This window comes from Trachypithecus francoisi, unplaced genomic scaffold (genome assembly GCF_009764315.1).
Source record: "Trachypithecus francoisi isolate TF-2019V2 unplaced genomic scaffold, Tfra_2.0 Lachesis_group16, whole genome shotgun sequence".
Classification (NCBI taxonomy): domain Eukaryota; kingdom Metazoa; phylum Chordata; class Mammalia; order Primates; family Cercopithecidae; genus Trachypithecus; species Trachypithecus francoisi.
This window is the reverse complement of record NW_022681461.1, coordinates 4581850-4598819: the sequence shown is the minus strand read 5'-3', so window position 1 is coordinate 4598819 and position 16970 is coordinate 4581850. Positions and strand designations below refer to the sequence as shown.

The 16970-nt window shown below is 60.0% G+C and overlaps 2 protein-coding genes across 5 annotated transcripts; one reads left to right on the top strand and one right to left on the bottom strand.

The window, feature by feature from the left end:
* LOC117098322 lies at nt 1–13781 on the top strand. 4 transcript variants are annotated; one of them, XR_004443343.1, is made up of 2 exons: nt 1–2683; nt 6649–6950. XR_004443343.1 is itself a non-coding variant. In XM_033236727.1 (2 exons), the coding sequence occupies exons 1-2, from the start codon at nt 2216–2218 to the stop codon at nt 13682–13684; spliced, it is 747 nt and encodes a 248-aa protein (XP_033092618.1). In that variant the 5' UTR covers nt 5–2215; the 3' UTR covers nt 13685–13781. The 4 variants fall into 4 exon arrangements, 1 of the variants encoding a protein (XP_033092618.1); XR_004443341.1 differs by lacking the exon at nt 6649–6950 and adding an exon at nt 3117–4003 and having other exon boundaries at nt 5–2683; XM_033236727.1 differs by lacking the exon at nt 6649–6950 and adding an exon at nt 13406–13781 and having other exon boundaries at nt 5–2683.
* On the bottom strand, nt 3500–16630 carry NINJ1 (ninjurin 1). The gene is made up of 4 exons (XM_033236728.1): nt 16199–16630; nt 8428–8656; nt 6945–7108; nt 3500–4228 (listed from the first exon to the last, which is right to left on the bottom strand). The coding sequence occupies exons 1-3, from the start codon at nt 16628–16630 to the stop codon at nt 6954–6956; spliced, it is 816 nt and encodes a 271-aa protein (XP_033092619.1). The 3' UTR covers nt 3500–4228; nt 6945–6953.
* Nucleotides 16631–16970: the final 340 nt, after the last annotated feature.

Below are 16970 nucleotides of genomic sequence, written 5' to 3'. Positions count from 1 at the left end.
CGGCCACTGCACTCCAGCCCGGGCAACAGAGCGAAACTCCATCTCAAAAAAAAAAAAAAGAATAATGCAGTGAAGAAACAAGCACTCCACTCTGATTGAACACAGGTGGAAGTGGAGGTCCCTAGGAAATGGAGGGGAAGGCTGGGCGTAGTTCTGTCACAAATGGCCAGCTCCTCAGTACACCCGGAATCATGGGCTCCTCCCTGCCTGGCCCTACCAGGCCTGGGCCCAGCACCTTGCATGGAGGCCCAGTTGCCTCCCCACTCATCTGACATGAGCTGCTGTCGTCCTTCCTCTGCGCATGTGGAAGGAATGGGCCAGGTCCTTCAACGATGAACCAGACAGGAAGCACTGCCCTGGGAGAGGGAGCCTGTAGATCCAACAAGACTTAGAAGACACTTCCAGTGCTTTTAGGTGGGCAGGCATAAGCAGTGTCAAGGACATGCACAGGGCACCTAAGCCATGAAGAGACTCGAGCGAGGGATCCCTGTAAGGGAGTGAGCGGCCGAGGCTGGGCTTCAGGCTGGCACAGCGGTACCTCTTCACCTTGGAACAACCCACTGAGATCTACACCTGCCTACGTATCTATCTTCCATCCATCATCTATCAAACTATCCAATGTCATCTATTTCTCATCTGTCATCCATCTATCAATCTTTTCATCTTTTCCATCAAATTAATACAACAGCTTCTAGCAATCATCTCTTTCTAATCATCTATCTATCCATCATCTATCTATCTATTATCTATCTAATCTATCTGACCATCCACCCATCATCCATCATCCATCCATCCGTCCGTCCATCCATCCATCCATCCGTCCATCCATGTATCTACCATGTATCTATCTAATAATCTCTCTATTATAGGAAAGAGGTTAGGAGACCCTCCCATGGCACTCTGCCCAGTTGGTCATCTCCACCTGTATGTGACTGCCCCTACCTGCTCCCACACCTCACTGCTTCCCCAACAACAGCCCAGCTCACAGGACTTGTGCACAGGCTTCCTTGTCCTCAAACCTTCTTCCCAGACTTCCGCATGGCCCCTTGCCATCATCCCAGGTCACCTACTGACCTCTCTGCCCACCCCTCCTGAGCTCCCTGTGTGTCCCTCCTTGTCCCCCCCACCACCCAACTTGGTGGGTACATCTTGTTGACTTTCCAGGTCCTTCGTGAGAACAGAGCTGAATCCACGGGCAGGACAGGCTGGAGTGGATACATCAGGTCCTAGGATCCCACAGGGGCTGTCAAACCCTCCCAGAAGCTAGCTTGGCTCTCAGCAGCTCCTGGGCCTGTTTTTTGTCTGTCCCTTGGCTGCTGTGACAGGTGCACAGGGCCTAGCACAGACAGGCAGGTGAGTGGGTTCTGCCCCAGATATTTACTGAGCACCGAGCACCTACTATATGCTGGACAGTGCTGAGGACACAAGCTGCAGGTAGGTGGTGGCATCTGGTAGGAGTGCCAGGTCAGACCAAGGATCCTTAAGTAGGAGAAGCACAGACAGGGATGCGGGTGCCAAGCCCTGCCCCGCTCCTGCAGAGCCCCTTGGCCCTTAGGAGACCCAGCGGGGAGAACACTCATTCTAGGAGTGCCCGCCCTGGACTTGGGCTGGACTCAGACACCAGCTCCAGGGGGAGAGTCCACCTGGCCACACTGTCTCTGGCAACGTGGACAGTGACTCTCGCCCAAGGCACCAAAGCATAAACTGCAATGGGGCCAAGACAGTGATCAGGGAGAGGCAGCATCAGACTGGTGAGGAAGGCCTCTGGAGCAACCTTAGAGCCAAGCCCCGGCCAGCCGATGGGGGCCTGGAAGGACGCTCTTTGGGGGCAGCAGCACAGGCTGAGGACTCAGATGGGAACCCCAGAAGCCGGGGTCAGAGCTGGTGGAGTGTTGGTGAATGAGCCTGAGAGTTGCTGGGCGGGGAGGTTGGGGGCAGCCAGCATGGGTGTCTGAGTAGGTGAGGCCACCTTGGCATGGGGACCGCAGGGGGTCAGGGTGCACATATCCAACTGGGGATGGCCCAGGGCCCAGCACAGCCATCTGGGTTTGCCCCTCCCCCTGGTGAACTTCCTTTCCTGGCCAAAGGAGGAGCTAAGACATGTGTTGGCCAACATCCGGCTGCTTGTGTGTGAGGCCAGGCACACAGGGGGCCTTCTCTCCTGCCGGCCCACACCGCAGGCCACGGCCAAAGCAGGGACCGAGTGCTGGGCGGCATGCATCTCAGTCAGCCCTGGCCACGCAACCTGTGGCCAACGTCACATCGCCTCCTCTTAGGACACATTTCGCACCCACCCTATATCTTCGCAGCTTCCTTTTCCACTCAGCACATCTCAGAACCCATTCCCGTATCAACTGCTTTTCAAACCCTCTATGGGACAAACACGATAGCGGAGAGAGCAGTGCCACGAGCTCAGCTGCTCGGCATCCACGCAGTCCACCCACTCAGTAGTTGCTGTTGTTTGCCCCGGGAGTGCTTTCGAGCAGAGCCCAGGTTAGACCCCTTCACTCAGGAGTGCTTCTGCTTTCCGTCACTTCAGCAATGGGGCTGTGCAGACCCGATGTCAGCCCAGACACAGGACTGCAGGGTGGGGGCCGCTCATCCATCCGAGGAACCGGGAGCTGGAGCCTCCCCAAGTCATGGGGCCCAGCCCAGATGGGGACAGAAGAAAAGCGATGAGGAAGTAACTGGGGGCCTTGGCAGTGCTGGAGGCCTCGCCCCTCCCCTGTGCCCCTGGAAGGCTGCTTGGAGGAGGAAAGGGCAGAGGCTGGCAGGAGATGCTCAGGTACCACAGTGGGGACACAGAAGCAGTGTGGGATGGAGGATGGGGCAGGCTGGCCCTACTCCCACCTCAGGCTACCAGATGCTCTGCATCCAGGGAGATGAGGGGCTGGGGCTGGGAGGGCCAGTGGGGAGAACAGAATGGGTAGTGGGGGGTTGGGGAAGGACAGGGGACCAAGGAAAGGAGAGTGAAGCACCAGACACTGGTGGCCCGGGAGCCAGATTTCCACTGGGTGAGGGGTCCTGTGGGGCAGGTGGGCCCTGCGAGTGCAGGGCCTGGTCCCGGCATGGCTCCCAGCTCCCCTCTGCCCAGAGAATGTCCCCGCTGATCACAGGCATCACTGGACGCCACTGTGGGGAAGCAGCAACTTCAAACTTGGCAGAGAGACCCAGGGGCAGGACCTCAAGGCCTGGCAGCAGGCGGGCAGGAAACAGTGCTGGAAACGTGAGGGGCAACACGACGCTGCTCCGCACCTGACCCTGCCTGGGTCAGAAGTCACCAGGGGCTGCTGATGCCAGTGACCTCAGACTTCCACCTCTGTGCCTCCAAACCTCACCCCAGGAGATGTCAGGAGCCAAAGAGCTCCCCAAGCCAAGATTCTGGAGAAGGCGGCCCTGGCCAGAACCGTGTGCTCCTGACGCCCCTGCAGGATAGCTGGAGAGGGGACGGGGAGGTCAAGGCCGGTCCAGCCCTGGGAACAGGGAGCTGGCACATGGAGCCTGACAAAGAGCATGGGCTTTATTGGTCATTCATGATTAGAAAAGTGGGTGCTGGGACCCCCGTGGAGGGGCTGGGCTCTGCCTGGTCACTGCTGGTGCAGGGTATATACAGGGTCTGTGGCCCTCGCAGGCCTGGCTGGCTCCCTCTTGATGGCCACCAAGCCCAGGCACTTGAGACCAGAGCCAGTGACCATTAGTAGGGCCAAAGGCAGTTCTGGCTGTGCAGAGTCCCTGGGTTAGGAAGTGGATAGAGGCTGCGGTCACCATGGCAACCCGGACAGGGCCCACGGGAGGTGGGGACGCTGGTGCTTCGCGAGAGGCAGAGACATCTCCTTGTCCTTCTGGAATGTTCTAAGACAGAGGCTGGCCCTGCTCCCTCATCCAGCCCATCCACGGACCTGCTGTGTGTCCTTGGGTGGGTCAAGACCCTTCTCTGGGCACGGGTCTCTGTGGCATCCAGTTCTGACCCTCTGGGCTATTGCGGCCAGCCTCCATGTGCCAGGAGGGAGCTGCCTCCTGGGAACAGCCGCCGAGAGACAAGAGTGGCCTCCTGCATGGCGCTTGGTCGCAGTCAGAGCAAGGGCTGGTCCGGGGACATGGTGCAGATGAGGCCGGCCTGGGCTCTGGCAGTCTGGGGAGTGCCACGTGCAGGGAGGTGGACACCTCACAGGTACGGCGGCTCCTGGGGTTGGGCAACTGAGTTGCAGGGCAGGCAGCATCCAGGGTCCTGGAAAGGAGAGAGAGGAGAGGCTCTGAGCCTGGAAGTAGAGAGAAGAGAGGCTCTGAGCCTGGAAGGAGGGAGAGGAGAGGCTCTGATCCTGGAAGGAGGGAGAGGAGAGGCTCCGGGCCTAGGCCTAGAAAGAGGGAGAGGAGAGACTCTGAGCCTGGAAGGAGGGAGATAAGAGGGTCTGAGCCTGGGAAGGAGGGAGAGGAGAGGGTCTGGGCCTGGAAGGAGACAGAGGAGAGGGTCTGGGCCTGGAAGGAGGGAGAGGAGAGGGTCTAAGCCTGGGAAGGAGGGAGAGGAGAGGGTCTGGGCCTGGAAGGAGGGAGAAGAGAAGCTCTGAGCCAGGCTGTGACCAGCCCCAAGTGTCGGGGCCATTTGGACACCCGGACTCAGGAAGGAGAAGAGCCTGATTCTGACATGAGAGGTGTCAAAGTACTCCATGCCTCAGTTTCCCCTCTGAAAATGGAATGAATATAGCATGGCTGGGTTACTGCCAGGACTTAAAGGCCTGGCCCACCATGGGGGGCTGGGGCTGGGCAGCTGTGACCATAGCCACCCACGAAGCCTGAGACCTCTCTGGCTGCTCCAGGCAGGACACACAGCAGCTGTGGCCTCCGAGCCTCTGAGGCCAGCCTTCAGGTCCACTGCTGGGTCCCCACATGGCCCACAGGCCCAGACCCTCTTCCCGGCAGGCAGATAACTGATGTTTGGGAGAGTTAGGGACTGCATTCAGCACACACAGCAGGTGGTTAATAAATGGCCTGGCCACATGCCCCAAGCCAGGGAGCAGCTGACATCTAGGTGTTCTGGAAGGGGACAAATACCAGCTGGAGGCAGCATCTCAACAGTGACTCGGACCCCACATGGGGCCACTCAGATCCGGGCCCTTTCAGAAAGGTGACTTCAGGCTCCACGGCCGGGACACTGGGGCTGGTGTGACCCCACTGGGGGAATGGCCATGGGTGTGGTAGGGGAGCATGGGTCACCATGAGCCGCAGCCACTCCTAGCTGGCCCCTGTGTGGGGAGGGGCGAGGCCGGGTGGATTCGGGGCGTTCCCAACCCAGCTGCTGGCCCCAGCACCCCACCTCTTCCTCCACTACGCCCTCTTGGGGAATTTTTTTTTTTTTTTTTCAAGACAGAGTTTCGCACTGTCGCCCGGGCTGGGGTGCAATGGCGCGATCTTGGTTCACCGCAACCTCCACCTCCCAGGTTCAAGCGATTCTCCTGCCTCACCCTCCAGAGTAGCTGGGACTACAGGCAGGCGCCATCACGCCCGGCTAATTTTGTATTTTTAGTAGAGACGGGTTTTCTCCATGTTGGTCAGGCTGGTGTCAAGCTCCCGACCTCAGGTGATCCGCTCGCCTCCGCCTCCCAAAGTGCTGGGATTCCAGGTGTGAGCCACCGCGCCCGGCCTGGGGAAATTTTTATATATCCTTGACACACAGGTGCTCTGTCCCAAGCACACTGCTCCTGTCTACTCTGCCGTGGGCCACCACTGGTGGAGAGATGGCCACCTGCCAGGAGTGCCCACCCCTCCCTTGGCAACTCACCTCCACCTCTGCTACAAACCGGAGGGGTGACCCCTAGGCCCGAAGTTGCAGGGACTGTGGTGTGTGGCCCTGGCCTGGCTGCATGGACTGTAGTGTGTGCACCATGCGGCCCTGACCATGGCTGCATCCTAGGCCTTCCTGTGGATCCTGCTCCTAGGCTGTGTCACTGGGCAGACGCTCACCCCCTCCGAGCAAGGACACAGGGAGAGGCTGTGTGTGGTGTGGGAAGTCTTCCTACATTGGGTGCCTCGTCCTGTGGGGACAGCCTCCGTCTGCATCCCGCACACAACCAGGGTCCAGCCTAGGGCAGGCAGCTAACAGGCTCTGTGAGGCCCGGCACGGGGCAGACTTGAGGAGTCACAGGGGCTCATGTGACAAGATCCTGAATCCCACCGTCCTGATCAGACTGGCACAGTGGGGTGGGCATGTCAGGCAGGCGGTTATACCAGGCCCCTTTTTCTCAGATGAGGGCTGGAAGCTTCGCCTGCTAAGTGGAGCTGATAAGGGGTGCAGAGCCCCTGACTTACCAAGAGAAGCCAGAAATCTCTGGGTTTTGGGTGTTTTTTGGAAAGAATCTCACTCTGTCGCTCAGGCTGGAGTGCAGGAGTACGATCTTAGCTCACTGCAACCTCTGCCTTCTGGGTTCAAGCGATTCTCCTGCCTCAGCCTCCTGAGTAGCTGGGACTACAGGTGTGTGCCACCACACCCGGCTACTTTTTGTATTTTTAGTAGAGACAGGGTTTCACCCTGTTGGCCAGGCTGGTCTCGAACTCCTGACCTCAAGTGATCTGCCCGCCTCAGCCTCCCAAAGTGCTGGGATTACAGGTGTAAGCCACAGAGCCTGACCCAGAAATCTTTTTTTTTTCAGACAGACGTTCTGAATACATAGAAATCTTATGTTTAAGTGAGTTCTCCAGGATGTTCAAATGGTGGCTCCTACACACATGCCATCTAAACACTGTGACCACAGGACCCCAGGTGGCCAGCACCAGTGGCAAGGCTGGCCTCAAGACAGCGGCCAGGCATTGGCCTTGTAGGTGTGGACAAGGATGCCCATAGCCTAGGAAGGTGTCCAAGGCTGGCCAGCCAGGGACTCGCCACACTGAGAGAGCCTCCGACAGCGAGCAACCCCAGGACTGCAGGCCTCGCGACCCATCTCCCAGCTCACCTGGGTGCCCTATTGCTGGGGCGCCATGTCCATCAAGGGCTTCTGGACCCCGAAGGCCGTGATGAAGATGTTGACTACCACGATGATGAACACCAGGCCCGTGGCCAGGTTGTTGAGGAAGTCCAGCTTGGCGTGCTTGGCCGGGTTGTTAAGGTCGTACTTGACTGTGGGCGAGAGAGGAGTGGATGGTGCCAAGGGCAGCCCAGACACAGCACCCCAGCCTGGGACAGTGGAAGGGGACCCACCCCAGTGGTCAAGCTGTCCTGGGACATGACAGGGCCCTCAATCGCATTTAGGATGAGTTTTGTCGCCCAGAGAAAAATACACGTTTTGCTAAAACACTGACAACAGCATCCCTGGCTTGGGCAGCCCCTTAGTCTGCGACCCCACCTTCTGTAGCCCCCGCACTTTCCTTACAGGAATTGAAGCTATGGACGCCAACCAAAGGCCAGGTTTGGGCAAACGCACGGAGCCCTCTGCGGGCCTTAATCTAGTGATTCCTGCCACAAACCGCAGTTCTATTATGATGCCTGTTCTATAGGTGAGGCCTGGGAGGTTCAGCCACTTGCCCAAGGTCATGCAGTCACAAGGAGGACCCTGGGCCCAGGAGGTGAGGACTGGCATGGCTGAGGCCATCTCATGGCATCGGTCAACAAGAACCCAGTGAAACACCTGCCCTAATGCCCACAGGCCAGGCCCTGACCCCACTCTGTGCTCTTTCAAAGTGCAGGGTGGGGCCAGGCACCGTGGTTCATACCTGTAATCCCAGCACTTTCGGAGGCTGAGACAGGAGGATCACATGAGCCCAGGAGTTTGAGACTAGCCTGGGCAGCATAGCAAGACCCCGTGTCTAACAAAAAAAAAAAAATTTAGCCGGCATGGTGGCACATAGCTGTGGTCCAGGCTACCTGGGAGGCTGAGGCAGAAGGCTCGCTTAAGCCTGGGAGGTTGAGACTGCAGTGAGCCATGATCAAGACAGGGAAAGACCCGGTTTCAAAAACAAAACAAGGCTGAGCGTGGTGACTCACGCCTGTAATCCCAGTATTTTGGGAGACTGAGGCTGTTGGATCACTTGAGCTCAAAAATTCAACCGGGCAACATGGTGTAACCTCATCTCTACAAAAAATACAAAAATCAGCGGGGCATGGTGGTGAGCGCCTGTAATCCCAGTTACTTTGGGGGCTGAGGTGGGAGGATCGCTTGAGCCCAGGAGATGGAGTTTGCAGTGAGCCGAGACTGCGCCGCTGCATTCCAGCCTGGGTGACTGTTTCAAAACACGAAACAAAACGAAACAAAAACCAAAGTGGAGGGCGTGGGGGGATGGGGTACCACTTCCTGGACTGCATGTCTGGGTGATGAGGGCCAGGGACTCGGCAGCTCCTTGAGAGCCAAGTGTGCAAGGTGGTGGGCACCTGTCCCAGGGGGTGCGAGCAGATGCCAGCAAGGCGAGCAGGTGGCCCGGCTGCCCCACCCAGGGACCTACCGAGGAAGATGAGCAGCACCCCCACACCGATCTGCAGCGCGAGGGAGATGGAGATGAGGACCACCAGGGGCACGTAGAAGGCGAAGCTGGGGCCCTGTTCCACGACAGCCTTCAGCTGGGACGCGTTGGCCATCAGCAGCGCGATGTCCAGCATGCTCTCGGCCGCGCTCTTCTTGTTGGCATAATGGTTCACATTGATGGGCCCGTGCCTCCAGCCCCAGCGGGCCGGCTGCGGGGAGGGGGATGGTCAGCAAGGTGGGTGGGGGAGGGGCAAGGGCTGCACCTGAGTTGGGCTCTGGGGGTCGCTGGGCCCTGCAGGTGAGGGCTTCCCTTGCCCCCACCCCTGGTAAGTGCTCAGTCAGAAGTGCTTATTACCCTAAGGAGAGGCTGCGAGAATGTGCTCGGTCTTTATAAAACCTCCCCTAGGAATACAGTCCAGGAGAGAACGGAAATGACATAGCAGCCCTAGTACATGCACTCTGGTTTTCCACTGGAAAGCGTTGCCCGATCCTTGCCCTCCTGCCATAGGCGCGGCTGCTCCTCCCTGCCTGCCCCTACCCGTCTGTGCCCCCGGCCTCCTCTCCCCCCGCCTCAGAGTCTGAGCTCCTGATGCCAGGAAAGGAAGTGACGTGTGGGTGGACGGATCTGTGCACACTGGCCCAGGCAAGAAACGAGTCTTCCTGGGCCGGACTTAAGGGCTGAGATCGCCCCTGCCACCTCCCAACCTCCCAGACTTGGGGCCCGACAGGCCACTCAGCCTCCAGGCCTCAGCACAGGCCTTGCAGAACTATCTGGCCATCAGCAGCAAGCCCTCACTGAGGTGGGCCACCCAGAGCCGGGCCCCCACACAGCCGAGGCTCAATAGATGCCTTGGCATACGACATACAGTGGAGCTTAGCCTCCACATTACTTCTCAGAGTGATCAAATGGGAATGCCAGTTCTGATGGAATCCTCTCTGCCTTAGGAGCCCATCTGGGAGGGGCCCCCTACAGGTCTCTTGGAGCCCCCAGTGCCTTTCCCTGTTGCCAGATACTCTCAAGCTCCAAGGCCCCACACAGAGGCCATTGCTTCCAGGACGCCTCCCAGGACTTCCCCGGCAGGACATGGCCCTCTCTCCTGCCACAGGAAGGTCCTCTCTAGCGCTGGCCCTTCATTCCAAGGCAGCCCTAAGTATCCAACCTCCTCTTTCTCTGGAGCAAGAGTCTGCCCCTCTCAAGCTGCCCTGGTGGGGCCCCTCTTCAGTCACTCAGGACAAACCTGCCAGCCCCTTGGCCCAGCCCTTTATCCGCAGGCGCCCCTGAGCTGCCAGGCCCTGGACCACAGCCTCCCAGGACTGGTCACCTGCTTGGAGGCAGCTGTGAGAACCCACTGCTGGCAGCTGACCTCCTGGGGCCTGCTCTGGGAGATACTGTTTCCAGACTCATGAAAGATGCAGGCCGGGAGGCTGGGGTGCTGCAGGGCCACAGGGAGGGGCGGACACGGGCATCCATCCAGGCCTTGACTTTCTGCAGGCTGGAAGCATGCACAATGAAAAATACATGAGGCAGCCAATACAGAACCAGCAGAGGGCAGGGGCCTTGCTTTCATGCTGTGCGTTTTCAATTTCATCTAAAATTATGTGCCCAGGAGAAAGAGACAGTGGGCGTCAGGGGACACCAGCGGGCTCTGCTGCTTACACCTGGGCCTGGGCATTCCAACAACCTGCCTTCAGCATCTGTCGCTCTCTAAGTAGCAAGTTCACGTGGACATGGGTGTGCACAGGGACAGCCGCCTTTACCTGGGCCAGCCAGCAGCCCTGTCCCTGGGGCCCTGGTGTGCTCTCGGGTCACTCCATGTATATCCCAAAGCCACTATGTGGTCTCTACTTCGCCTCTCCCACCCTGGGCCTGACGCTGCACTCCCTGGGATTCCCCGAGGCCCCAGCACAGGCAGGGCACTCACCGACTGGGAGGCTGTGTTCCTCTCCCATTCTACAGACCAGCAGATTGCAGCTCAGAGGAGGTTTGCCCAGAGCCACCTCCCAGGACTGTGTGTCCCTGTCCCACCATTGTCCACTTAGAGGCTTCCTCCCAGGCTGCCCGGGGTCTGGGTGAGGACGGCCCAGACGTAAAGGCCTGTGCCTGGCACTGAGGTCGTCTCCAGTTCTGCTCTTGCGAAGCTATCCAGCGGGTCACACCCCATCACACGTGTGCTCCGTGAGGTGCAGTGTCGAGGGGGCTGCTGGCCACAGTGGGCAGGTGCTCCTGTTTCACAAACCTCAAGTGCCAAAGTGCCTTCCTTCAAGGCCACCCTAATGCTCATCCGGGTCTCCATCCCAGGACTTGTGCTGGGAGAAGGCAGCCACGTGTAGACCATGTGAGGATTTCCACCTTCCGGGGGCATCTACACAAATATGTGCATGTTCCTAGTCACACAGGCACAAAAACACACATCCCCCAGAAAGACACACATAGGCACGTGAGACAGGTGCACACAATACAGCACACACAAATACACATGCACATACATACACAAACTACACACACACATGCATAAACAGACACACATGCCCAGGCTAACTGTGTTGGCCTCTGGGCAGGAGGAAGAATTCCCTTTTTTCTGAGGAACGTTTAAATATTTCACAGCCATGCTGTCACGAGGAAGACTCAGATCCATTAAAAAGGACCGTCCGCGCAGAGCCCCCAGCTCCCCAAGCCTCAGCTCTCAGCAACCCCAGCCACGGGGAGCCTGTGCCCCTGCTGTCCTCATGCCCACTTAAGGTGGGTAAATGGAGGCCCAGCAACGGCGGTTCCTTACCCAAAGCCACATAGCAAGTAAGGGCTATCTAGGATTTGCACCCAGGCACCGGGACTCAGAGCTCTGGTAGCTGACGCCAGTGTCCCCTTGGGGGCTGAGCTCCCAGAGGCTCCCTGCTTCCAGCTGTGTCACTTCAGGACAACTAGCCCCACTTTGTGCCTCAGTCTCCCGTGTGTACCAGCAGGCTGTGGAGCAGATGCCCTGGGATGGCCTCCAAGCCCCGAGTGGCCAGCACATGCCCTGACCACATACCCCTGCTGCTGAAGGGCACTTCCAGCCCATCCGGCCATCTGCTTCCTGTCCAACCTGCAGCTAAGGGAGCGTCTGCATGCAGGTCAAGCCCTGGCTCAGCACAGCCCAGCCCGCGGCCCTGACACAAGCTCCCCTCCGTTGGCCTCAGTCTCCCACTCCGTATATCTAGGGTTGCAGCCTGGAAGCTCCCACTCACCGAGGCAGAGGCTGTGCTCCCCTCCATTCTACAGACCAGCAGACTGCAGCTCGGAGGAGGTTTGCCCAGAGCCACCTCCCGGGACTGTGTGTGCCAAAGCATAGGGCTGCCCCAGGATACAGCGTAGCTGGCAACCACCCCGGGCAGCAGGCCACACTGGGAGTGTCATGTGGAGGGGAGGGCAGTAGGGCCGGTCTGCTTCCCTGTCCCTAACCTCGGTGCTCTGGGCCTTGGAGCCCTGGAGCTGACCACCGCACAGGAAATCCCAGGGAGGACGACCCCCCTCTCCCCCAGTCCTGGGCACTTGCCTCTATGTTGGGATGGGTCTTAGGGTGGCCGGGGGACCCAGCTACCACAGGTGAGGGAGCCCTGTGGTCCTGACCAGCCAGCAGGAGCTGCCAGGAGCTGAGCCCTGCCGAGACCTGTGCCTACAGCTTGGACGGGGCAGGAAATAAACACCCTGGTTAATATATTCCCAGGACCAGCGGGACTTCCCCAGAACCTCAGCAGCACCCGGGGCCTGGGGCCAGGCCAGATATTTTTCCTCTGAAAGTTAGGAAGGAGGCTTGGTGAGGAGGGCAGCTCTGTGCAGGGGTGTGGCTGGCTCTTCGTGCAACCTTCTGTGGACAGTCAGCCTCCCCACTGCAGGCTGCACGTGTTGGGGCTGGGCTACACGGTGGGTCCCAGGGCCACTGCAGTGAGCATCCTCAGCTCAGGCAGGAGGGGCTGGCACAGAAGTGGGATATGAACCAGGCTTGCTGCATCCACGGGCCTGGCTCTGGCCATAGCATAATGGATGCTCCGGCTCACCCAGGGCTTGGATGGGCAGAGACAGGGTCGGGGTCTGTGGGTCCACAAATGTGGTGATGCATATCATCCACCCCTTCCAAGGCCCTGTGAGAAGCAGGGCTGGAAGCTGCCACAGCACCTCCTTTACCTCCCCAGTCCTGCCTCAACACTGACCACTCTATGCCTCAGTTTCCTCATCTGTAAAATGGGTAGACAAGGATGTGGAGGCAACTGAATGGGATGGTCTCAGAGGCCCCATAGCTGGTGGAGCACATGGCAGTAGGTGGCAGGGCTGTTCTTCCTTGATGCCTGGCTCTCACTGTTTTGAAAGGCTCTGCCTCCCCAACCAACTCCACTGACTCAAAAGCAGCTGAACAGGCTCACATAACAGTCACACGGCTAAGAAAGACAGCCTGGGGCACAGGTTCTCCTGTGCTGAGCAGGACCCAGTGGGACAACAGGGATGAGGTGCCTGCCCTGGGTGCCTGGGGGGTCCTAGTCTAGACCTTGGCTGCTCGCAGCCTGTCCTGCTCACCGGCCCTAACCTTGGACTCAGCAGGCATTGGTAGACGGTGGGGGGACCTGAGAATCAGGCAACCCCTCTTCTCCCCTACCATGTGCTAGGACCTGCCTGGGGCCTCTGGCATCCCTTGTCTGACCCACCAGTAGGGGCATGAGCTGCTGTGCCCTTCCCCAGATGCCACACAGACAGGCGGGGACTGGCACTGGAGCCCTGCACCGTCTCCTACCGGCCAGCCCAGGAAGCAGGCCCCGAGAGGGTCTCCCAGCTCCACGTCTGTGTTCCTGGCAGGAAATCCCCAGCAAGATAGCAGGAAGTGCTGGGAGGCGGGGTCGCCACCGCAGCTGGGCCAAGCAGACCCACTTACTGTGGACTCAGCACTGACCAGGAGTGGCCCTGAGACCATGTTAGGATTGCCTTTCAGAACTTGGCCCAGACCTGTCAGCCTCAGGATCTGCCAGGAAAGCAGAAATGCGAAATAGAGCAAACCTCCCGCTGCGCAGCTGAGGCCATGCACGGCCCAGACGGCAGGTGTACCGGGCACAGCTACCTGCCTCCGAAGACCATGGCTCTCGGCCCAGATGTGGCCCCAGGAACCTTCAACCTGCGGGCCGTGAGGGTCAGGAAGGTGTGGCTGGCACCAGATGGCCATGGCCCAACCCAGTCCCCACCACCTCCCTGCCTTGAGACGCCCTGGGGATAACAGATTCAGGCCATTTTCACATTGAAATTGTTGTTTACTGTTCCTTCTGCTGACAGCCACAGTGAGCTGACTCAATCCCTGGACACTGATGGGGGCCCTCACAGGAAGGGCCACAGGAGCACAGGGCACACGGGGTGGGGGAGACCTGAGAGCTTCCCACGGCTGTGGCCCAACAGAGCCCACCCAGGCCGGAGTTCCACGTGCGGCTCCTCCCTGAGCCTCGGCCACCCTGGGAGGTGAGCACTTGTGCCCCATTTTACAGAAAAGGAAACTGAGACTCTCCTTGTGCCCCACGCTGGGCAAAGCACTGCCCTCTCCAGGGGTCACCACTGGGAGAGGGTCTCCATGGCAGGCAGAAGTAAGGATGAGGGCGCTGAGTGCTGGCCTGGCTCTAAGCACTTCATGTACATCAGCCACTGAGTCCTCACCACCCTCTGTGGCAGGCACCGCAATCATGCCCATTTCACAGATGAGAAACTGAGGCACAGAGTGCTGACATGATGTGCCGAAGAAACGGAGAAGCAAGGTCTTGAGGGTGGGAAGAGGAACAGGTGTGTTGGGTGGTCCTGGGCCTCCAGGCTCGGTGAGTAGAGCAGCCCTCGAAGTTTTGACCCTTCAAGAGGAAATGTGCTCATCCTCACACTGGCTCATCGCCCTTCCACAGCTCCCTGGACACCAGACCGCGATCAGGCCTGCAAGGCCCCTCCCATCGGCCTGGCTTCCCATCCCCCCACCTTCTACCCAGCCCTCATGTGCTTTGTGGTCCAGCCTCTGAGCCTTTGCTCCCGCTGTTCCCTCTGCCTAGATGCCCTTCCACACATCTCAGAGAGCCAGATCTGCCCACCCGTCTTCCCCACCCTCCAGGGCTCAGCGCCAATGTCCCCACCTCCACAGAAAGCCTTCCCTGACCACCATGCCCCGCCCCCCACAACGGGCTGCCAGCCCCTAGGGAACCCCACGCTTTGCCTTGGCCTCTCCTGCCCTGTCTGGGTTGGGCTGCTCTCCAACCGTGCGTGGTGGGGTGGGGCTGTATTTCCCTCCCTCTAGTGCCCAGAGCCAGGACAGTGATCCGGGAACAAATCCAACCCAATCTCCTCTGGGCCTCAGATGCACTCATCTCAGGAGGCACAGCCCATCCTGCTGCCCGCAGAGGTGAGCAGAGACTGCTCTGAGCGGAGGGCACTGCCCAGGCAAGGTCAAGGGTGGGGGAGCAGGAGTATCCCTCCCTTTCCAAGGCGCTTCCAAGCCACTGCCCTGTTTACTACCTGACTTGCTTTCCCCACTTCCCTGAAGGCAGGTGGGAGCCTCTGTTCTGTCTTTATAAAACCATGTCTAAAAGGCCCAGCGAGGTGCGGCAACTTCCCAGGGACACACAGCCAGAGAAGACCCCTGCCTATTGCTCCAAAATGCTCACACACTGGGGTAGAGGCAGGTCCCTGGGGCCCTGCACACCGGTCAAGTCCTGCAGTGGGACAGCTCCTCTCAGCCCTCAGTTTCCTCATCTCTAACCTAGGGACAAGTGTCCATGCAGCCCCAGGGTCATCCTATCCCGGGACTCATGGGGCCTCACCTCCCTGAACATGGCCTGTCCCCACAACACCAGTCTAGGACTGTTCACCAGCAAGTGGGCAGAATGTCTTTGCCCCCGTCTGATCCACGCCACGGAGAGGCCTGGAAAAACCCACAGGCTGTTCCCTGCCCCCATCCCTGGGGGGATTGGAAAAGGAAAGAATGTCCAAAGTAAACAAGTCATCAGAGGGCCATGCCAGGACCTTGCAACAAACACAAGGTGCTCAGTAAGTGCTGAGTCCTGGGATGAAGAATTCTGAAGCAGAACCATTGCCAGGGCCTGCCCCTGCCCACAGTCCTCCCAGGCCGGGCAGGGCAAGCTCTGGAGGGCCTGTGGGGACATACACTGAAGGTTGTGTGACGTTTCTGTTTCTCAAGGCAGGTGAGTGGAATAGGGACCACAGCGGGCCCCAAGTTCCCCCATCAAGGCACGCATCAGATTGTGTCGTCGGCGTGGGGTGACGTAAGTGTCTGCATGCCGCTGGTCTGGAGCCCGGAGGCTGTGACTCCTCTCCGCCCACGCCGGGCAAAGTGCGCTGAGGAGCCCGCACGGCGAGGCTGAAGTTAGAGGGGGCCGCGCGGGAGTCGGGGGAGGTCGGGAAAGCCGGGCGCCCGCAGTCCTTAGCCCGAGGACCTGAGCCCAGGCCCCCTCCGCCGCGCAGCCAAACGCGGGCGCTGCTTAGTAGGGCTGGGGACGCCAGCCCGCCCTGCGCCCCCACGCCCCCACATCCCCCCCACTTGCCGGGGGTGGCTGGAACTCCCGTGGGCATCGTTCTGACCCTGATAGGGCAGGAGGGACTTGGCCTGGAGCGGGACGTCCCCCACCACTCTGCAGTGCGTACGCGGCGCGCACTCGGCCGGGCGCCCACAGGTGCCCGGGGAGCCGCGGCGCCCGGAAAGGACAGGGCCGGGCAAGATCACGCAGCGGTGGGAGGAAGGTCTTACCGAGGCGTCCGGGGAGCCGGGTGTACCCGGCGGCAGGCCGCCGTTGAGCTCGTACTCCTCGGTCCCCGAGTCCATGGTGCGGCCGCCCAGGCCGCCAGGATCCGGGCCTGAGCGCGCCCGAGCCTCAACCTCAGGCTCCAGCTGCGTGCCCGCCCCCGGCCCGCCCCGCGGCGAGCGGCTGCCCCAGACTCCGCCTCCACCCGGGGCGGAACCGGGTCTAGAGGCCGTCCGCTGAGAGCGAGCGGTTCGGGGCCACTCCGACCTCTCCAGCCTGAGACGCTCCCCCGGGACCCCCCCAAGGGCGGGGGCGCGACGCCGATGGCCCCAGAGGACCCTGCGCTGCGTCTTGCTTTGAACCTCCGTCGCGGACACTTTTAATACACAAAATGAGGCCAAGAACAGACCTTTCCCTGGCCACCAGGCAAACTGCATGAAAGCTAGCGGGGGTTGCCGCTGGCGCCCACGCTGGGTTTTTCCCAGGCGGGGTTCGCTCTGGGAACCGCAGATCGCTCCAGCACAGCGCCTACTGCGCCCCTAGTAACAGCGTCAGAGAGTCCGGGGTCCCCTGACTGCGGGTCACGCGGGCACGGGGCTTCCCACTCCCTGACCTCAGGCTTTCTTGCTGGGAAATGGGGGTTATGAGGGCACAGACTCCTGAAGAGGTGGGGGGGGGGGGGGGAGGCACAAAGGGGATGAAGGTGCCCTGAGTCTCAGCCCCTCCTGCGTGATGGAGCCGTCTCTGCGTCCGGGGGCTAGAGGGAGCCTGACTTGC

Bases quoted from the DNA above. Each gene is read 5' to 3' on its own strand.
- NINJ1 (XM_033236728.1), bottom strand. From the start codon at position 16,630: ATGCAGTTTGCCTGGTGGCCAGGGAAAGGTCTGTTCTTGGCCTCATTT. The intron at 8,657-16,198 runs GTAAGACCTTCC...CCCTCCCCGCAG, and splicing joins CCGGCTCCCCGGACGCCTCG to CCGGCCCGCTGGGGCTGGAG. The intron at 7,109-8,427 runs GTAGGTCCCTGG...TCTCGCCCACAG, and splicing joins GGTGCTGCTCATCTTCCTCG to TCAAGTACGACCTTAACAAC.
- LOC117098322 (XM_033236727.1), top strand. From the start codon at position 2,216: ATGCATCTCAGTCAGCCCTGGCCACGCAACCTGTGGCCAACGTCACAT. The intron at 2,684-13,405 runs GTAACTGGGGGC...ATTGCCTTTCAG, and splicing joins AGAAGAAAAGCGATGAGGAA to AACTTGGCCCAGACCTGTCA.